The 21,010-nt window shown below is 37.8% G+C and overlaps 4 protein-coding genes and 1 pseudogene across 6 annotated transcripts; 4 read left to right on the top strand and 1 right to left on the bottom strand.

Moving 5' to 3' along the window:
* Positions 1-1,636: 1,636 nt before the first annotated feature.
* Positions 1,637-2,260, bottom strand: LOC130728741 (protein S40-5-like). Its single transcript, XM_057580302.1, has one exon. The coding sequence runs from the start codon at positions 2,258-2,260 to the stop codon at positions 1,637-1,639; it is 624 nt and encodes a 207-aa protein (XP_057436285.1).
* Positions 2,261-3,841: 1,581 nt separating this feature from the next.
* LOC130717112 (uncharacterized protein At4g04775-like) lies at positions 3,842-4,449 on the top strand. Its single transcript, XM_057567230.1, has 2 exons — positions 3,842-4,012; positions 4,132-4,449. The coding sequence occupies exons 1-2, from the start codon at positions 3,842-3,844 to the stop codon at positions 4,447-4,449; spliced, it is 489 nt and encodes a 162-aa protein (XP_057423213.1).
* A 3,785-nt stretch (positions 4,450-8,234) lies between these two features.
* Positions 8,235-10,343, top strand: LOC130728740 (F-box/kelch-repeat protein At3g06240-like). Of its 2 annotated transcripts, XR_009015765.1 has the most exons (3): positions 8,235-9,606; positions 9,807-9,865; positions 9,971-10,343. XR_009015765.1 is itself a non-coding variant. In XM_057580300.1 (2 exons), the coding sequence occupies exon 1, from the start codon at positions 8,461-8,463 to the stop codon at positions 9,580-9,582; it is 1,122 nt and encodes a 373-aa protein (XP_057436283.1). In that variant the 5' UTR covers positions 8,235-8,460; the 3' UTR covers positions 9,583-9,606; positions 9,971-10,343. The 2 variants fall into 2 exon arrangements, 1 of the variants encoding a protein (XP_057436283.1); XM_057580300.1 differs by lacking the exon at positions 9,807-9,865.
* Positions 10,344-14,039: 3,696 nt separating this feature from the next.
* On the top strand, positions 14,040-16,130 carry LOC130728739 (heat shock cognate 70 kDa protein-like). Of its 2 annotated transcripts, XM_057580299.1 has the most exons (3): positions 14,040-14,319; positions 14,419-14,862; positions 14,950-16,130. In XM_057580299.1, exons 1-3 carry the CDS (start codon positions 14,100-14,102, stop codon positions 16,074-16,076), a joined length of 1,791 nt encoding a protein of 596 aa, XP_057436282.1. In that variant the 5' UTR covers positions 14,040-14,099; the 3' UTR covers positions 16,077-16,130. The 2 variants fall into 2 exon arrangements, with proteins under 2 accessions (XP_057436282.1, XP_057436281.1); XM_057580298.1 differs by having other exon boundaries at positions 14,419-16,130.
* A 2,479-nt stretch (positions 16,131-18,609) lies between these two features.
* LOC130717053 (heat shock cognate 70 kDa protein-like) lies at positions 18,610-19,491 on the top strand (annotated as a pseudogene).
* Positions 19,492-21,010: the final 1,519 nt, after the last annotated feature.

Genomic DNA, 21,010 nt, shown 5'->3' with positions numbered 1-21,010 from the left:
ATCCTAACTCTGGACTTGCCTCTCTAACCTCTTTCTTATCTTCTTCCTTCATCTCATTCACACCTTATTCCCCTTCAAATATAAAGTGGTTAGGGCTTAAGCTGAATCTAAACGAACTAGTGATGTGCATGATCTGCTTCTTATGATGCACGATCGTGCTTCCTAAAATAAACAAGCAAGCATGATGACTGCCTTGTGCGGACGTGCCCCTCAATTTAATTAAGCACATATTTTCTTGAGCTCCATGGTCATGCATACACTATTACTATGCTCAATTACATACATTTTTAGAAAAGAAAATAGTATCTTGATATTTTCTTGTTGGTCCTTATGTGATTATTATTATTTGTCTCATAACCAACCAACCAAAGTGCAAGATAGATCACCTCATCTTAAAAAAATTGATCATGACAAGTTATATAATTAATTATTAATTTTTGAGTGTTTGATAATAAAATATTTTAAAATTTAAAATTCATGATTAGGTGATGAAACTTGACATAATTAGTTTTTTTTTTAACAATTCAAATGATTCCTTTCTACCAAAGTGTCCTCACAAGCCACAACACTTCTTTTTTTAAAAGAGGGTGATGCATGTCTCATTATTGCCAAACCATAATTATTTGGCATTTTGTAATTAATTTTCACAAAACTATTAATTAAGTTAATGGCAAGTTGCTTCCTGTCATGTAGTAACTTGTTAGTTTAACTGTGTTTGGTACAAATTGGTGTATAATATATAGAAACAAATTGGTTGAAATTCCAATTACACTCAGCCACAGAAAAATGGGATAGCATAGAAAATGAAAGATCTAATAATGAATATATGATAAGACAAAACAAGAAATAAAAAGAGAAAAAAGAATAGAAAAAAAAGTGATTGTGAACTAATTAACAATTTAGAGCATCTGCAACAAAGAAACTCATAAAGTTTTTTTTTTGTGACATGTCATATGAAATAAAGTTTATTAACTGTTGTAAAAAATGAAGTTTCTCCACGTGGTAAGCAACTTTGCTCCAAAGTTTCTTTCTAGAGAAACTTTAATGATTAAAAAATAAATAAAAAATAAATAAAAATAAGAATTAATTAAAATGAAATATAAATAATAAAAATATAAAAATGTGAGGTATATTGTGGGGTCCATTTAAGAAACTTTTTAGAATTGCTGGGTTTGAGTAAAAAATGAGTAGAGTTGATTAAAGTGGTTTAAATGACGTGACATTATGAAAATTTAAATTAGAAACTCTGATGAGTTTCTTGGATAATGATGGTCTTATAATTACAAATTACAATTTGCTTGTCCTTGACAATTAACAATAGCTAATTCCTCCTTGAACAAACAGAGGTTGAAAGACATAGTAATATCCAAAATCAAAACCCTTATCCTCAGAAATATAAATTTACCAATTACATGCTAATTGCTCACTGGCCACTGAGTTGAACTCCCTTCAGCTGAGTCCCCCCAACCGAGTCATCGCCCCACCCATTCGAATTAAACAAGTAGTAATTACTTTAACAAACCACTAAGTTGAATCTGATTAACAACAATAATCATACTTAACAATCAACTCAGATTACAAACAGGGTGGAAAGAAGAAAGAACCACTCACTCACTCACCCACCTGAACCGGGCCTTCAGCCGTTGAACCCGGTCTGGCTCCAAACGGCGTCACGAACCCGGCTCAAGTCCCGGCCCTTCAACGTCCGACCCACTCCCACGAAAACTGAATCCGCCGCCTTCTTACGGCTGCGCGCCAAGTACTCATGCGGCGGAACAACTTCCAACTCGCTCTCATCGAGATCATCGTCCGCGCCGTGCAGCGACTCCACCGAGTCAACCCGGAGTATCTTGCTCCAGTCCGGCACGTTCATCGGCGCAGAGGACGCCACGTGGCGTCCTCGCGGCGTCGAGGCCAGACCATCATGCGTGCGGAGCTGGTGCACGATCCTCGCCGACGCCGTCACCGGACCACCAGCCGGCGGGTCCTCGAACGCCAGCGACAGGCCACCGAATTGGTGGTGGTTGTTCTTGTTCACATCCCGGTGAATCCGGCGTCGGTAAGCGGAGCCGCCGGAGCTCTCATCGGCGACATCGTCTGGCTCCCAAACGGAGACATCGTCGCCGGCATCATCGCCGGTGGACCATATATCCTCTTCCCGGAGCTCGGATGAGTCGTTGGGGGCTTGGCTGTGGTTGTTGGCGTAGGCTCCCAAGAAGCGCTCGCTCCGGCTTGTAGTCAACTTGCGACCTTTCGCCATCTGCGGCGGCGGAGTCGGGTTGCACCACCGCTCGGTTGAATCGGAGAGTTGATTGTGAAGATGTAAAAGGGGTGTACACTACTACTAATACTACTATTATGAGTCCATTGTTGTTGCTCTTGGTTTTTGGTTGGAAATTCTATGTTGTTTTTGGGAAAAGAATTCATTCACACTGCTATCACAATCACACCAAGTGAGAGATAGGAAGCGAATATAGATTTTTTGGTGACACAACTAAAGCGAAAAATCAAACTACACTAAGCTGGCACAACAACGCAAGCTTACTTATAAAAACACAACGCGAGTCTGAAGCAACAATAGGACAAGGCGTAGGCCACGAGAAACCACATCAGGAGACCACACAAAAGATCTAACCTCACAACAAATCAATCACAAACATTGCCAGGAAACCAAAAAAATTTGCATGGATAGATAGGAAAAGTGATTTAGTCTAACAAACACGCCCTGCGCGATTTAGAAGCTTAATTTTTCAAGAGGCTGGGCGCCTACAAATGTTGTCCAACGAAGATTGGTAGAGAGCTTCTCATCTAACTAATACTCTGCCACTGTGTCTGCAACTTTTTTTTATAAGCTAAATACTCCTTCTATTCCTTTTTAAGTGTCGTTTTAGCATAAAGCTTTTCAACGAAGATAGTGGATTGTTAGAGTTTTTTTTCCATTCTACCATTTCACATCTCAATCATAAAGTCATAAACTCTCCAATCATAAAGTCATAAAGTTCTTTAATCATTAAGTCATAAAGCTTTACATAGTTATTGAGAAAGAAGAATTTTATGGAAAATGTGAAGATGGGTTATTGAAAAAGTAAAGGTATAATTAACAAATTATAACTATAAAATATCAAAATAATAGTTAAATAGAAAAAAACATGCTTCTAAAACGACACTAAAAAAACGGAGGGAGTAATGCTTTAAAATAGAATATATGGGGTACTCCAACCCACAAAAACTAGCAAATACAAGCAACGGTACAAGTAAAACACACAAACAAAGAAACTATGGTTAATGATCAAATTAGTCTCAAACTTTGTAAGTGAGTTTGATTTTAGTCCCTCGACGGAAAAAGACATTTAATGACAATCATTTTTACAATTGCTGTCTGTTTTTAACCGCCACTAAATTTCATTTTTCCGCCAAAAGACTAAAATAAAATTCATTTATAAAAGGCTTAAATATGTTGGAGGCCCCTCTAAAATAGGGTTCCTTTGGTAAAGGCCCCTCTAAAATATTTTTTGTGGAATAAGCCCCTATTGTGAAAATAATATACAGTAAAAGGCCCCTGCCGTTAGGTTCCGTCTAATTCCTGCTGATTGTGCAAACGGCGCTGACGTGGATTTTCTTGTGTGTAAATAATTAATATAAAGAGGTGACACGTAAGTAAATGAAAAAAAAAAGTAAAAAACTCAAAGTAAAATCCCCAAATTACTGAACCCTAAAATCCCAAGTTCCCCTTTCACTTTCACGACACAGTTTGGCTGAGGAAGAGAGAGCACGATTGTGAGTGAGAGGTCAGAGAAGTCGACGACGAGAGGGAGTGCGGCGGAGAAGAAAGAAGACGAAGATGAAGAAGATGAACAGTGGTTTCGCAGATAAGAGACTTCCCAGAAGCTGCTCATCGTCCTCGACCTCGCGTTCTTCTAGGGTGTGCGAATGTGGAGAGCTAGTGATATCATACATCTCTAACACAACAGAGAACCCTCGAAGAGCATTCTGGAGGTGCCCAAATTGGATGGTGAGTTTTAGATTGATTGGTTGATTTTGTCCTTCCTTCGTTGTGCTTGATTTTGTGCTTGTCCTTCCTTCCCTCGAGGGCTCTCTTTTTGGATATTTGATTGCTTTTAATTACTTCAGAATGAGCAAAATTGTGGCTATTTTCGATGGAAAGATGAACTAGAGGAGAATTTCCAAGATGGATATGTGGCTGAACTCAAAAAAAAGAATGCAATGTTGATAACCAAGTTGGAGGCTCAAATTCAGAAGCTGGAGGTTGAAAGACTCAACCTTGAGGTGAAGAATGCAAGGCTGAATCAAAAGTTGGAGGCTGAAGCTGAGAAATTAGAGAGTGAAAGGAAAAAGGGGAAAATGTTGATGTATTTTTCAATTGTTTGTCATGTGATTTCTGGGTTATGGTTTATGGCTCTCATTAGCAAAAACAATTGTAACATGTGAAATGGAAATAGGTGGTTCAGTCTGTAACAATTGTTAGCCATTATGTTTCAATGAAGTTGATTTGGTGATCCAATTTCTTATGTTTCAGAAGCTTTAATTTTGAGGTTTATAAGCCTAAGTTATATTCAAGGCACTTGGTAAGAGATTCTTGTATACTCCAGTCTCATGCTAAGAAAAAAAGAGCATGAGTAGCATAAATTTCACGCCAATTCTTAGAAACAAATTCATGGTATATTTCGTACTTGTAGCCAAAACCTGCAGCTTCCAAATATGAAGTACATATATTGGTTTGTTTCACATCAAATACTGTAGCATCCATTAATCATACTTAGTAAAGCCTCCAAACCTGTTCCTCAAAAAGATAAAATAGTGCAGTATAAAATATAAAATCATACTTGACTGGCCTGCATCATTTTGCACAACCTGCTGACTTGATTGACCTTCCTCATTTTGATTCTGCACATTTCCCTCCTCTTCATCTTCAATTTCCCATGGTGCTGGAGCCTCCTTACATGTTCTCCTGTTGTGGCCTAAAGTCCCACACCTTCTACACCTATTAGAGGTTTGAGTTCTTGTTAATTTTTTAGGGTTGGGCTCTTCATCGGGTCCCCTTCTTCTAAGTTTCTTTGGTCTGCCTGGCCTAACTTTGTACTGTGGGGGTAGGATGTCAGGATATGGGGTTGTAGGCCACTGAGCTATCCCATTTATTGGTGATACATTAAATGAGTAGCAAAGCTCATAAGTTTCCCTACTATAGTATGGGTGGACAAATCTGATGGGATCTTTTCCTAGGTCTGTTATACCTGCTACTGCATGCCTGCACGGTATACCAACAAGCTCCCAGTAGTTGCAGCTGCATCGACCCTTCTCAATGTCAACCACATGCTTCTCTAGGGTCACTGTGTGTTGGACCTCATACTGCCCTTCACCACACATCTTTGGAATCCAGTTGCCACTCTTGTCCACCTCCCAGTTCAGCCTATTCATTGGCTTAGGCATGATTACACCTCTATACTTCCCAACCTTGGCCCTCATTTTAGCAATCCTAGTCATGAGGTATTGCCTTATCCACTCACACATTGTCAGTATGGGCTTGTCCCTTGCCACCAGTATTGTGCTATTGAAAGCTTCAGATAGATTGTTCATAACAACGTCACACTTCGGGTAGAAGCTGAAAGCGTGTTTGCACCATGCCTTAGTTGGAATTTTAGCCAGCCATTCATATGCTTGTTCATCAATTGCCTTTATCTCCATCATTTTTTGCTGCCAAGCTTGTATGTAGGTGGCTTTGGCAGCACCCATCATTAAGTCTCGAATCATCAACCCTCCACCAAATTTCTTTTTGAAGTTGGCATAGAGATGGCGTACGCAGAACCTGTGCTCAGCACCTGGCAATAATTCATCAAAAACAGCCAGAAGCCCCTGCAATTAAGGAATAAAGTCAATAAAGCCTCCATAGATTAAAGTCAATTAATATGTGACAGTTACCTTTTGTTGGTCCGATATAAAAATCCATCTTTGTTGGTCACCAATATCTTCTAGGAGAAGCTGCATGAACCATCTCCAAGTCTCCTTAGTCTCAGTCTCAACAACCCCAAAAGCAAGTGGGTAGTATTGATCATTTGGATCTCTACCCACTGCAATCAACAATATACCACCATACTTGGTCTTTAGATGGCACCCATCCACTCCTATAAAGGGTCTACAAGCAGCATTAAACCCTTTTTTACAGCCATCAAAGCACCAGTAAAAGGAACCAAACCTAGGCTGCAAATCACCAGCAGTAGGGGGTAAAATGTTTAGTTTGGTTGTGTTACCCACACTCCTATTTCTCAGCTCAGCACAATAAGACCACAACTGACTATACTGTTTGGTTGCATCTCCCTCCCACACTTCCTTCGCCATCTTTCTTGCCTTGAATGCTCTCCAAGGGGTGATTCCAGTTGAATAATTCATCCTCACATCTTCAAGTATGTCATTAATTTTTACATCAGGATTAGATCTGTATTTTTCAACAATCACACTTGAAATCCACCTTGAACTCGCATTTCTGTTATCAAATACCCTTGCACAAGTATGTTTTGATACACAAGTTTTAATTCTGAATGTTTGACTTCCCCCAACCTTGCTGCACATAACAATGAAGTCACAATCAGGTTTGCATCCAATCCTCACCCTCTTTCTATCATTTTTAATGTATCTAGTCTCTCTACCATTCAGAATGGAGTGATGTGCTACTGCATACCTGAAGTCATTTAAAGTCTTGAATTCCATACCCACCCTAAACATAAATTCCCTGCACATCTCTTCTTTTCTGTACATAGGATACCTAGGCCTCTCAACTTCTCCATCACTATCACTAACATACCCATCACTGTAAAGTTCTTCACTTACGTAACCTTCTTCCAGTTCATGCAAATGATCAAAATCAAGCATAGGCAGCGGTTCAACAGGAGGTACATATCCTTGGGCATGAGGTGCAGATTCTTGGTCATGTACAGCTCCTTGGGGAGGAACAACATCTTCTGTGCCTTGTCCTTGGGCAGGTTCTTGACCACCCAAAACCACCTCAAGTCCAATAGTTTCAGCATTGCAGTCATCAGGAAATCCATCATCCAAGGCCAGAGTCCTTTCCTCTTCACTATCATCCAATCTCACTCCCTTAAGACAATCATCTGAAGAATTACCACCATCTTCATCACCAGCAACATTGCCCCCACCCTTAACACCATCCCCATCAACATTCCCAGCAGCATTACCATTAGTCCCACCACCCTCAACAGACCCAACACCCCCCACAACCTCAGAAATAACTTCCTCAGAAATAACAACCTCAGGAATAACTCCCTCCACCACATCAGCAATAAGAACATCCTCCTTAACCCCATCATCAACAAGAATGCCATCAACAAATAACTCGACTTCCCCATTATTTGCACAGGCACACTTCATTAAGTCCGTGGCATCAGAATCCAACAACATTGGCTTAAGGCTTGTCCAGGGCAACTCACTACTCTTCCACCACATTGTGAGGCCATCCTTAGCATACCCTAGGCTAGTCACACAATCCAACAATATGAAATACGACCAGTAGTCAGGGTCAAAGCCAGGGAAGACAGTCAACTCACCACCCTCATAATGTAGCACAGGGTCTTCAACAAATTTTCCACCATGGTGTATTTCAAAGGAGAAATGTTGGTCCATACTACAAAACACAACTTTACCCAATTAGATTACATTAATAGAAAGGGAACGTCATGGATAAATTAAGGCATATGAATCACAGTGAATGAAACCCAAGATAGAAATACATGAAAGGCTACATGAAATGCAAAATAAGTTCAAAACCCCACAACCCTCACCAGACCCACGACCACCTTCATCATCCATAGTGAATGCAACCCTAAAATAGAAATATAATGAAGTTCAAACCAACCTTTAGAGACGATCCCAAACAAGTTCGAAGCACCGTGTTCTCTGTCTCTCTCCGTCTTCTCCGTCGCATGCCGCCGCACGCCGCCGCACTCCCTCTCGTCGTCGACTTCTCTAACCTCTCACTCACAATCGTGCTCTCTCTTCCTCAGCCAAACTGTGTCGTGAAAGTGAAAGGGGAACTTGGGATTTTAGGGTTCAGTAATTTGGGATTTTACTTTGAGTTTTTTACTTTTTTTTTTCATTTACTTACGTGTCACCTCTTTATATTAATTATTTACACACAAGAAAATCCACGTCAGCGCCGTTTGCACAATCAGCAGGAATTAGACGGAACCTAACGGCAGGGGCCTTTTACTGTATATTATTTTCACAATAGGGGCTTATTCCACAAAAAATATTTTAGAGGGGCCTTTACCAAAGGAACCCTATTTTAGAGGGGCCTCCAACATATTTAAGCCTTTATAAAATACTAATTGAAGGACTAATTTCATCATTAAACCTAGAAACTACAGATCCCATATACATAGGCCAAATATCCACCAACATATCTGCTCATCTGCTGGTGCTGAAAGAAAGATGAACGAGCAGCGACGAAGCTGCACGGAGGAGAATCCATCACTCTCTTCCATTCTCCCCGACGAGTTGATCATACAAATCCTCTTGCAACTACCAGTGACTTCTCTTCTCCGTTTCAAATCCGTCTCCAAATCATGGTTCTCTCAAATTTCCAATCCCCAATTTGCCAAATCCCATTTTAACCTAGCTGCTTCACCCACCCACTATCTCTTCCTCAAATCCACCGATGAATTCCAATTCCAAACCCTAGACATTGAATCATCACCACCATTCACCACTGCAGTGCTCAACTACCCGCATGAACAACCCCGTTCTGGTAGTAATTCTATATTCTGTCCCTCCATCACTGATCTTGAGGTTCTGGGTTCTTGCAGAGGGTTTCTACTTTTCCTTTTACCCAATTTCGCTGATTTCGTTGTGTTTAATCCATCAACGGGTTTCCAAAGACGGGTTCAATCGACTAGTTTTCGTTATTCTGCATCTTCTTTGTATGGTATTGGGTATGATGAATCAAATGATGATTACTTGTTAGTTTCTGTAAATTCCTATGGCTATGCTCCTACAATTGAGGGTTTTTCTTTGAAAACCAATGTACCCTTTTCGCTGCGAATGGATGATGAATATCGGCATCTTGATTTCGATTATGAACATGATTTGTTCTTAAATGGGTGTCTTCATTGGTTGGTTAAGCCTAGTGTTAAGCAGGTTTATGTAGTGCTGGCATTTGATTTGATACGGAGGAGTTTATCGGAGATTGCTCTGTCGCATGATTTAGCTCTGGAATTGAATAAGAAATCGTATTGTTTGGGAGGGATGAGAGGATTTCTTGGTGTGTGTTGCATTGGTTATCACGGCGTGGCTGAAATATGGATAATGAAAGAGTATAAAGTGCGATCGTCTTGGACTAAGATTGTTTTGTTTGCTCATGACATCCCTCGCACGTCCGGATTTTTTCCTATATGTTTCACCAAACGGGGCGATGTTTTTGGAACGAATGAGCTTGGGAGGTTATTGAGACTCGACGGTAAAGGAAAGCTGCTTGCAGTTTGGCCGGGGGAGAGCAGATATTGTCTATTACATAGTCGTATGTATACAGCGAGTTTACTGTCACTCCCTGGTTAGTTTGAGGACCAACAGAGTATCAATGTATGTAATTCTCCAATCATTTTCACCATTTCAGTACTATTACTATTTACCGAATGCATGCTTACATGAAAATGATTCTTTAACCTATCTTATACTCTCTCCTTCCTAGCTAGTTATGTTTCTCTCTTTATAAGTAAATGGTACATGAAATTCCAAAGAAAGATGATATTTTATGGTTTACTGAATTCACTGTTGGATAGGGAAAATATTTTGTCTCGCTTGCTCGGAATAATGAAAGGCAGTTTGGGTGGAAAATTATGTAAGAGAAATAACTATGATCTAGAGTGAAATAACAGTCCTCAAACTAAAATCTGATACAGTATATAATATGGTGATATTTACAAAAAGCTCATTTTTCTTGCAGGCTTGAAGCATGCAAGAATACTCTGAATAGTCAGGTCAATGTCATAGCTTTCCTTCAAATGATGATACTACAAGAAGAAAACATAGTATTTCAAAGAGAATATAAATTATATCATGTAAAATAGTCTTGCATGGCCGGTGTCTGTTTTAGTGGTGATTTTAGTAAGGTAGGAGTGTAGATAGACTTTAGAATTGAATTATGTTCCTGAGTATGAAAGTTAGAAAATCCTAGTTGGAATTAGTACTTGATATTTTGTTTCTTTATCTATTTCCCCTCCTAATTTTTTTCTTGTCTTAGCAGTTTTTCCTCTTACTGTATTTTAATGTACTGGTTTTTTATCTTATGTTCTGGCACATTTATCAGTTCACTGTTAGATTTATTGTTTTTATGTGTAATCAGAAAATGCCTGAATTGAGTGTGCAGATGAAACATGTTTATAGGCATGCATAATTTATCATATGGTATTAATTTCCCGTTCTCTAAGTTAGGTATCTCATCATGTGTTATTTGTAGTAAAAAACCAGGTACATGCTGAAAATAAACTATCTGTTGAAAAGTCTCACACTGAAAATAAACTCACCAATGTTATGTTCATCAAATGAATATTTCGGTCACACTTTCTTTACTTGTTCAGAGATACAAATGGATTGAAATTTTAAAGTCTTTCTGGTGGGCATCTTCCTGTGTTTTGATTTCAGCCCTCAACTTTAAAATTATGTTCAAAGATCATGCCATTGAACCTTTTGATATCATACTGTGGCTTGTATACTTCCTTTTTCTATTGTGTGCCTGCAATATGTTTGGTTGTTTTGTCATTCAAACTGACCCAAAATATTTGTTTGAGACACTTTTAACTCAGAAATTTGAAACTTAACAAACAGGACTAGCCCATGCTACCTTCTCAGCAAGTTGATTTTCTCATGGGTTAATAATTCTTCACTCAGTCTGGGTTACCAAAACTTTGTGCATGCATGGGAATCCCTTGTAATGGAGAGAAGCAAGAACAATACCAAAAACTTGGCTCTTTAGTCTATAGTCTGAAATTACTTGAAAGAAAACATATTAATAGCATTTTATGCATTACTCAGTATCATTTCTGTTGTAGTTTCACCTCTAATACTCTTAATTTGTAAACCACTCAAATAACACATTGAGTCTGATGTCAAAGAAGCTCTTACCATAGTGGGTTTTATGATTCTCCCCAAGGCGGTTGAGTAGTTCATCTTGAGCAAGCTAAGTCTCCAGAAACAAGTTGGATTTTTCTTTTTAAATGTATTTAGCTTTTGTATGATTCTTTTGTGTTGCATTGCTCTGAGTGAAGAAATGAATGAAGAAAGGCACTCACCCTTTTCCAGAATGATTCTTTTGTGTGATTCTTTTAGGTTGTTTTCTCTAGGATAGCCTTTGGGGTAGCCACAACGCCATAATGATTTCTCTAGAATAGTTGCCGAGCCATGCAACAAAAGATTCTTAAAGCCATGGGTTAGGGAAGAAGAGATAGAAAAGTCTCCAAAATAGTGGTTGGATGAGTAGAAAGACGCGCCTTGAGATCTGGACTAGGTGAAACCCCTTGCCATAATAGAAAGACGTGCCCATGTTGCTTGTATGCTGGATTGATAGGTACCCGTATCTGTTGGAGGTTAAGAATTAGTTATTTGGTTTGGGAGTTAGTTAGGGAATGAGACTATAAATAAGAGAGTTAGGGTGAGAGTGAATCATCTTTGTATTCAGTTTGGGAATTGGGTAGAGAGAGGAGTGGATCTCTATGAGGTTTGGAAGGGCGTTTCGTATCCCATTCTCTTATATCTCTCCCTAGTTTTCAATTGGGAATTAGGGTTCTCTATCAATAAAAATCAGGTTCTATCATGGACCAAACCGCCAAGATGACATAGCACAAGGGCGGTTGAATGGGCTAGAATGTAAGGACTAGACGGTTTATGGCGGGCGTAGGGTTGTATAGGCTTTTGGGATGGTGGCATTGGTAATGTCGTAGGGGTGTTCATAACCGAACCAATCCAAACAAAACCGACAAACCGATCCAAAAAAACCGAAATCCAATCAAACCGAAAATCGAACGGACTGAAAATTGAAAAAATCGAAATTATTTATTGGATCGGATCGGATTTCGGATTTGAATTCCAAAACCGAACCAATCCAATCCAAACCGAACATTCACAAATATGTATACTTTTAGTTATACATATATCATTCCATTTACACTTACATAGTACATATTTATTGTTTATATATTGATTATATCACACATGCTTATTTATAAAATTACGTTTTAATAAAAAAAATTCAAGTAATTATTTGAACTATATACATGCATCAAAGTAAACAATTATAATCATAATTTAAAAATTTGTTACTATGTTATAATTTATGAATGTTATATTAATGTTATAAATTATGTATCATATATTATATATTTTTAAAATTTATACAACACAATTTCAAAATATAAAAAAGTGAAACAAAAACCGAATAATCCAATCCAATCCAAACCGCTATAGATTGGATCGGATTTGAATTTAGTAAAAACTCCATTGGATGACAAAATCATAAAACCGATGAGATCGGATCGGATGATTTTTCTCCTCAAAACCGATCCAATCCAATCCGCGAACACCCCTAGGTAATGGTGACAACTTTTTTCATTTTCATTGAAAACCTTTTTTTTTTTGTATGTTTCTATCATATTATAAAAAACATTTTCGATAAAAACATTTTCTAAATATCAACCAAAAATGTTTTAAAATTTACTTTATGTTTCTTTGAAATTGAAAACAAAAAATGGGCAAACCGAACATGCCTGACCGAAGCAATCTAAATTTCTGTTTATTTGACTACTACCGATATATATATATATATATATATATATATATATATATATATATATATTTGTGTGTAAAACATACTTGAGTTTAACATTAAATACGTAAGAAAAACATAAGTATTGCATTCTATTAAAAGCATTGTACCAAATCAATACCTCTTTTTGGAAAACGCATTTGCTTTCATTCAAGTTCGAGGATCCATTAAATAAAGCAAAAAAAACATCAAATTTTCTTTGTAATACATATATTAAACAATAAAATTACAAACTAAAAATATTTGTATAATAAAAAATTATTCAACTACTTACATTTTTTTTGGTTGCAAGAGGAATGCATTCAACTACTTACATTAAATAACAACATTTATCAACTTAAAATTGACTTTTAAAAAAAATGAAACTATAATAATTTAAACTATAGTAATTTATATAAATGTTTAAAAATATTGTAAGTAAATCGTGGAACGCAGGTATAATATCCACTAATCAGTAACTCAACCACTTAAATTGAATGCAAGATTTTTTAATTCTGTTTTGTTACACTTAGAAGATAAATTGAATGCAAAATTATCAAGGCATTAATAATTAATTAATTATCGATTATGGAATGTGGAATCTTATCAGTTTGTTAGTTTTTTAAAATATTATTATTTAATCCAATGAGATTAAGAAATAAAAAATAAAAAATAAAAAAATCTCTATAAAAGGAAAACTCAAACCAATGTCACTTTCCATCTGAACAAACTCACGAAGCTAGTCTCTTTCTCCGTCGACTGATCACGGCACAAGACACCGTCTCCTCTGTGTGAGTGGTTGCTTCCTGGTAACATTTATTTCTTAATTTGATTCCGTTTCTCTTTTTATGTTATCATTGTGTTCATCAACCAAACATCTCAAATTTAGAACTACATTATTCTAAGAAGAATAATATCCATTGATATAAATGTTTATCAATGAAAATATCTTAATTACACTAGTCTACCTAAGATGAGTTGTTTAACGTCCCTAAATGATAACTAAGGGGTAAGAGTTGATGGACATATGAATTAGGGAGGGGAAGTAATCAATCCTAAAGATCTGTAGTTTATCTTTCTGATGTACAAAACATTTAGGTTAATAGTGGAGTTTATTAAATGGTTAAAAAACTAGGTGCATAACAATTCTTTTAAAGAAATTTCATATAAATCTGTTTCTCATGTGACACATAAATTTGACCTTTACACCATTCATTATTCCCATGCATCAACTTGTTCTTTTAATTTGATCACTTTGTTTTGTTAGATTGAAAGAATGGGCAAAAAAGACAAGGGGTGTGCCATTGGGATCGACCTTGGCACCACCTACTCGTGTGTTGCAGTTTGGAATGAGCAACATCGCAGAGTGGACATCATTCACAATGAACAAGGCAACCCAATTACTCCCTCCTTTGTTGCTTTCACAGATGATCAAAGGTTGATTGGTGTTGCTGCTAAGAATCAGGCTGCTACAAACCCTGAGAACACTGTTTTTGGTAAAATTTTCAACTGTTTTTTTTTACTACCCTACTCTCAATGTTTGCATTAAGCAGGACAAATGATAAATAGTTGCGAATTTGTTATTATTGATGCAGATGCTAAGAGGTTGATTGGTAGGAAGTACAGTGATCCCATTATAAAAAATGATATGATGTTATGGCCATTCAAGGTTATTGCGGGGGTTGATGACAAACCCATGATTGTTGTTAAGTATCATGGTAAGGAGAAGCATCTTTTTGCTGAGGAAATATCATCCATGGTTCTTTCAAAGATGCGCGAGATTGCTGAGGCATATCTGGAGTCACCTGTTAAGAATGCAGTTATCACTGTGCCGGCTTATTTCAATGACTCTCAGCGCAAAGCCACCATAGATGCGGGCACCATTGCTGGTCTCAGTGTTAAGCGGATAATCAATGAACCCACAGCTGCAGCCATTGCGTATGGCCTTGACAAGAGAACTAATTGTAAGAAACCGCGAAATATATTCATCTTTGACCTTGGTGGTGGTACTTTTGATGTGTCTCTCCTTACAATTAAAGGTAAGGAATTCAAAGTTAAAGCCACTGCTGGAAATACTCACTTAGGAGGAGAGGATTTCGATAACAGAATGGTGATCTATTTTGTAGAGGAGTTCAAAAGGAAGAGCAAATTGGATATTAGTGGAAATCCTAAAGCCCTGAGGAGGTTGAGAACTGCTTGCGAGAGGGCGAAAAGGACACTCTCATGGACTACATGTACCACAGTTGAGGTAGATTCTTTATTTCAAGGCATTGATTTCTGTTCCTCAATCACTCGTTCAAGGTTTGAGGAACTTAACATGGACATGTTTAGAGAATGTATAGAGACAGTGAATAGGTGCCTCAATGATGCTGAGATAGAAAAAAGTAAAGTGCATGATGTTGTTCTTGTGGGTGGATCTTCTAGGATTCCAAAAGTGCAACAACTACTACAGGAGTTTTTCAATGGGAAGGATCTATTCAAGAGCATCAACCCAGATGAGGCTGTTGCTTATGGTGCTGCTGTCCAGGCTGCATTGCTGAGTGGAGACATTAAGAAGGTTCCAAACTTGGTTTTGTCAGATGTTACGCCGTTGTCTCTTGGTATAGTGGCAAAAGGATATATCATGAGTGTGGTGATTCCAAGGAATACTACTATTCCTGTAAAGAAGACGCGGGGTTACGAGACAGGTGTAGATAACCAATCCAGTGTCCTGATTCAGGTTTATGAAGGTGAGAGAGCTGGAGTAAGAGATAACAATTTCTTGGGTTCTTTTAGGCTTTCTGGCTTTCCTTGTGCTCCTCGTGGTCACCCATTTGATGTATGGTTTGCTATTGATGAAAATGGCATTCTAACTGTTTCTGCTGAGGTAAAAAACACTGGTAGTAAGAATGAGATCACCATAACCAATGACAAAGGGAGGCTGTCGACCCAAGAAATTAAAAGATTGATTCAGGAAGCTGAGAAATTCCAGGCTGAAGACAAGCAAATCCTTAGGAAGGCCAATGCAATGAATTCTTTGGATGAATACATTTACAAGATGAGGAAAGCTTTGAAGAATGATTGTATTAATTTAAAGCTTACATCAGCAGAAAAGGAGAAGATCAGTTCTGCAATCACAAAGGCTACAAATTTGCTTGATGGTGGTAATAGTAAGCCAAAGGAAATAGAGGTGCTTGAGGATTGTGTAAAGGAGCTTGAGAGCATGTTTAAACCAATTGTGGGCAAGATTGACTTGTTCTCTTCATTTTATTAGAGCTTTGCTTGTACTGACTAGTCATTTTGTCTTTGATAACGAAAACCTTTATTATAATAAGTTCTACATGAAGCCCCCGGAATCGCTAGTAATAGCCGGTCAGTGATACGGCCGTGAATTCGTTCCGGAAGTTTATATAAATATATGTGGTGGAGGTTGAGTTAGACACTCGACATGCGTCCTGACTTGTTCCCCTGACTCATACTTTACCTCTTGCTAAATTTGTGTTTGTTCTCCAGAGTGTTTGTGTTGCATGCAAAGTACATTTCCTTCATTGTCATTTTCTTTTCATTTCATTTTTTGTATATAGAAAGTCGTTATTCAAAACAGCTAGCTGCATAGCAGAATTGATTTTTGGGAAACTGTTGTTAACTTGTAACTCTAAGCTTATTTGAGAAGTATAGGAAAATAATCTCAAAATTACTCAGTATGAGTGCACCTTCTGTGAAGCAATGGTCTGATTTAATTTCTCCAATTTTCTTTCCAGCTCCACAATTTTGGTCTGGAGTTCCTTTTCCTTCTCCAGAAAGAAGTTGTTGAAGTTCTACAAATTTCTTTTCCTTCTACTTTCCTCATATGCGTGAAATCTGCACTTTAAGCTTTTCATTCCCAGAGTTAGCATTCCTATCCTTAAATTCCTTCCAACTTTGAAGCTGTTTTGACTTGTCCTCGAGTTCCAATAACATTTTTGTGTATCTGAATTCTGAACTTGTCCTCAAGTTCCAATAACTCATACAAAAGGATAGAGAATTGAACTTACTTTGCTTACAATCATGAGAATGTCAAAAAAAATTCTAGGGAGTATTGGATTGTTGTTATTCATTATTCTATAAAAACTGGAAAAAGACACATAGAAAACAAGACTTGAACTTTTGTTTCATTGTCTTAATGCAGATAATAACATCATAGCCACCATTTTCAACCATTCTAATTTCTAATGAAGAACATTTCATGATGATAATAGATTCATTCCCTTGGGCAATATCTATTCAGGACAGATACTAGAGCATGAAACTTGCCCTATGAACTTTATTTCCAACTAGCATCTTCACTCATTTTTTATTAGTTGAATAGATTGACTAAAGGTCTAATTTCAGTGCCTTCCAATCTGGATTGAACAAAAGGTCTAATTTCAAGAACTGGAAACACAATATTTGACTATATATTACTTGTGATCCCAAATTGTTAGTTTTAATCTCTTCCCAGTTCCCACCTACTAGAGCATTTTGATAATAAAATCAACACGGCCAATGATAGGATAAATGGGGTGGAGTGTAATTTGTGAGTGAGATTGAAGTTTAGTTTGACAAATAACCAAATAAAGATAGTTCAGTGTAATAGTTGAGCGTGATTTGAGTTTAGTGTCAATACTACAGTGGACGTGGACACGTGGTCTCGCGGGGGTTGCAGAACCGATGGAATATTGCGGCAGACTATTTCGTTTTCTGGCAGTTTAAACTTTAAATTTTAAACCGATGTAATATTTTAATTTTTTCTGCAAATTCATGTCACTCACAACATATATCTTTTTCGGAATTTGAACTATCGCTCTCATTTCCAACTTACTTATCTCTAGAACAACAACTTTGATAATGTAAATTTTGAATATACCATTTTATTCTTTTTATTTTAAATAATTATGAAATTGGAGAAACCCTATCATTTTTTCCACGAAACAAAATGTAAATGAAAATTTTGAATATACCATTTTCATAAAAATCTAAATGTAAAATACAAGATATCAACTTTAACAAAAAAAAACAGAACATCAAAGATATCATCTGTAACAGAAAAGACTAAACCAGTGTCACTCTCCATCTTCATTTTCAGTATTTTGCGCTAACAAACTCTCGAAGCTGCTTCTTTCTCCCTCGAGTGACCGTCTCCCCTGTGTGCTGCTCTCTTTTGGTGGTATGACTTGTTCCTTATTTTGGTTCTGTTATTCTTTAACGTTTTCATGAATGAAACATTTAAGTTTTTAGCTTTAGGGTGAAGAAGACACATGAACATTCTTTTATGTTTGTGCAAACAATGCACAGGCCAAACTACATTGTGCTATTTTAGACCACTTTATTATAAAACTCTAATATAGTGTTATTAACAAACTATTTCTATAATGTAACCTTTTGAGATAGTTGGTTCATGACAACTATTTTTAAACTCCATTTGTTTCCAGGTTAGCCATCCTCTAATCATAAGTTAATTTTACAGTTACCTCAGAAAGAGTGCTAACTGCGTAGATTCGTAGCGGTTAACAAAGTTTATAAACAAAGCTGGCCACTGATTAGGATTCCAATTTCCTCAAAGAAAATATCTAAATTACACTTGTCTACCTATGATGAATTGCTTAACACTTAGGATAACAGTGGAGTTTATCAAATGGTTCTAAATTAGGTGCATAACAAATTCCTTCAAAGAAATATTCAGCTAAGTCTGATTCTCATGTGACACATAAAGTTGAGCTTTACACCATTCATTATTCCCATGCATCAACTTGTATTTTTTAATCACTATGTTTTGCTAGATTGAAAGAATGGGCAAAAAAGATGAGAAATGTGCCATAGGAATCGACCTTGGCACCACCTACTCGTGTGTTGCAGTTTGGAATGAGCAACATCGCAGAGTGGACATCATTCACAATGAACAAGGCAACACAATTACTCCTTCCTTTGTTGCTTTCACAGATGATCAAAGGTTGATTGGTTTAGCTGCTAAGAATCAGGCTGCTACAAACCCTGAGAACACTGTTTTTGGTAAAAATTTCAACTTTTTTACTGCCCTACTCTAAATGTTTACATTAAGCTGGAAAAATGATAAATAGTTGAGAATTTGTTAATATTTATGCAGATGCTAAGAGATTAATTGGTAGGAAGTTTAATGATCCCATTATAAAAAATGATATCATGTTATGGCCATTCAAGGTTATTGCGGGTGTTGATGACAAACCCATGATTGTTGTTAAGTATCACGGTAAGGAGAAGCACTTTTTTGCTGAGGAAATATCATCCATGGTTCTCACAAAGATGCGGGAGATTGCTGAGGCATATCTGGAGTCACCCGTTAAGAATGCAGTTATTACTGTGCCCGCTTATTTCAATGACTCTCAGCGCAAAGCCACCATAGATGCTGGAACCATTGCTGGTCAAAATGTTATGCGGTTAATCAATGAACCCACAGCTGCAGCCATTGCATATGGCCTAGACAAGAGAACTTATTGTGCGGAAGAGCGAAATTCATCTTTGACCTTGGTGGTGATACTTTTGATGTGTCTCTCCTTACAATTAAAGGAAAGGAATTCAAAGTTAAAGCCACTGCAGGAAATACTCACTTAGGAGGAGAGGATTTCGATAATAGAATGGTGAACTACTTTAAGACACATGGAAGACAAAACTTCAATTTTGTTTCATTGTCATAATTCTAATGGAGAATATTTCACAATGATCATAGATTCATTCGCTTGGGCAATATCTATTCAGGCCTAGTACTAGAGCATGAAACTTAACCCTATCAACTTTATTTCCAACTAGCAAGGTATAGTTTCACTGCCTTCCTGTCTGGATTGAAAGAAAGGTCTAATTTCAAGAAATGGAAACTCGGGATTTTGTTGGAGTTGATTGCAATGTAAGTCCCACATTGCTAATGAAGGAGAAAAAAGATTAAGTTATGCATCTTGGAGAAGTCCCACATCGCTTAGATTAGTGAGGGGTGGGAGGGTTCAAGACTATATATAGGGATCTTAGGCTCCTTGTTTCAACACACCAAAACACCAAACATGTAGCACCTGAAAACACTTTAAGTTTATATTTGTGTTTTCTTTTTCTCTTATGCTCTTGTTTTAGAGTATTGTGAGATGTAGTTCAAATATTTACTTTGGAGAGTGTGGGTGTACCGGGGTTATGGGGTGGTTGAGAGTGAAGTCTATGTGTTGTAACAATTTTCACATAGTGTTTATTCTCTGGTTGTCGGTTTTGACAACGGCTGTGGTTTTTTCTCCGATTTTGGAGTTTCCACGTTATATTCTTGTGTTGTTGATTGCGCTCCTGATTTATTTTACTTCTTCAGCTGTGTTATTTCCCAACAGTGGTATCAGAGCCGATGGTTGGTGTAGCCATGGTTACGACTCCTTGTGTCGAAAGTCTTCCTAGCGGTGTGGCTAGGCGGCGGGTTCCGTTGACGCGGTGAAGTGAACGGCGGTGCAAGAGTGGATAAGCTTCCGCGGAGGGGGGCCATGATAATGTGGAGGTGACTCGCACTTGAGGGGGAGATTGTTGAGAATTCAAGTGCGGAATTGGAGTCCCACATTGGTTAAGTGTGGGTGAGAAGAAGACTTTATAAGAGATGTGACCCATAAACCTAATGCCTTAAGGTTTTGGGTTAAGATGTGGTGTCCAAGATCTCTTGGTGTCTTGCTCCTCGGCCCATGGGCTCCCCTGTCTCCCCCAACAAGTGGTATCAGAGCTTCCGGTTCGATGGATATCACTTTGTGTGGTATTGCGAAGGTGCTGAAGAAGTGTGACATTGTGAAGTGCTGTTTTGGGAGGTTCAAGTTAGGAACCAACCTGGTGCACGGTTTACAGTCGGTATGCAGCTGTGATGATGCTGTGATGGAGGAGTTGATGCAATCATGATTACACAAGGCGTTCTGGGCATGAGATTGTCCAGGTGGCACACGGGCATTGGTTGATATAGATGCAAGGTGTGTGGTGATAGCGTGCGGGCATTGGTTGGCATTGATGCAAGGTACGTGGTTATGTCGATGGCTGATGAACTTCCGGAGTAAGCCAACATGGAAGTTGCACCATAAATTTTCAACAAGGTTTCGACATGTGGAAATTCTTGGAATGGTTTAGTTCCAAGTGAAGAAAATTCTTGGAATGGTTTAGTTCCAAGTGTAGTGTACTCTTTTATGGTGGAGTATGATAATTTAATTTGTC

Source organism: Lotus japonicus, chromosome 1 (assembly GCF_012489685.1).
Source record: "Lotus japonicus ecotype B-129 chromosome 1, LjGifu_v1.2".
Taxonomy (NCBI): Eukaryota; Viridiplantae; Streptophyta; class Magnoliopsida; order Fabales; family Fabaceae; genus Lotus; species Lotus japonicus.
This window is presented reverse-complemented; position numbering and strand designations above follow the sequence as displayed.

Bases quoted from the DNA above. Each gene is read 5' to 3' on its own strand.
- LOC130728740 (XM_057580300.1), top strand. From the start codon at position 8,461: ATGAACGAGCAGCGACGAAGCTGCACGGAGGAGAATCCATCACTCTCT.
- LOC130728741 (XM_057580302.1), bottom strand. From the start codon at position 2,260: ATGGCGAAAGGTCGCAAGTTGACTACAAGCCGGAGCGAGCGCTTCTTG.
- LOC130717112 (XM_057567230.1), top strand. From the start codon at position 3,842: ATGAAGAAGATGAACAGTGGTTTCGCAGATAAGAGACTTCCCAGAAGC. The intron at 4,013-4,131 runs GTGAGTTTTAGA...TAATTACTTCAG, and splicing joins GGAGGTGCCCAAATTGGATG to AATGAGCAAAATTGTGGCTA.
- LOC130728739 (XM_057580298.1), top strand. From the start codon at position 14,100: ATGGGCAAAAAAGACAAGGGGTGTGCCATTGGGATCGACCTTGGCACC. The intron at 14,320-14,418 runs GTAAAATTTTCA...TTATTGATGCAG, and splicing joins CCCTGAGAACACTGTTTTTG to ATGCTAAGAGGTTGATTGGT.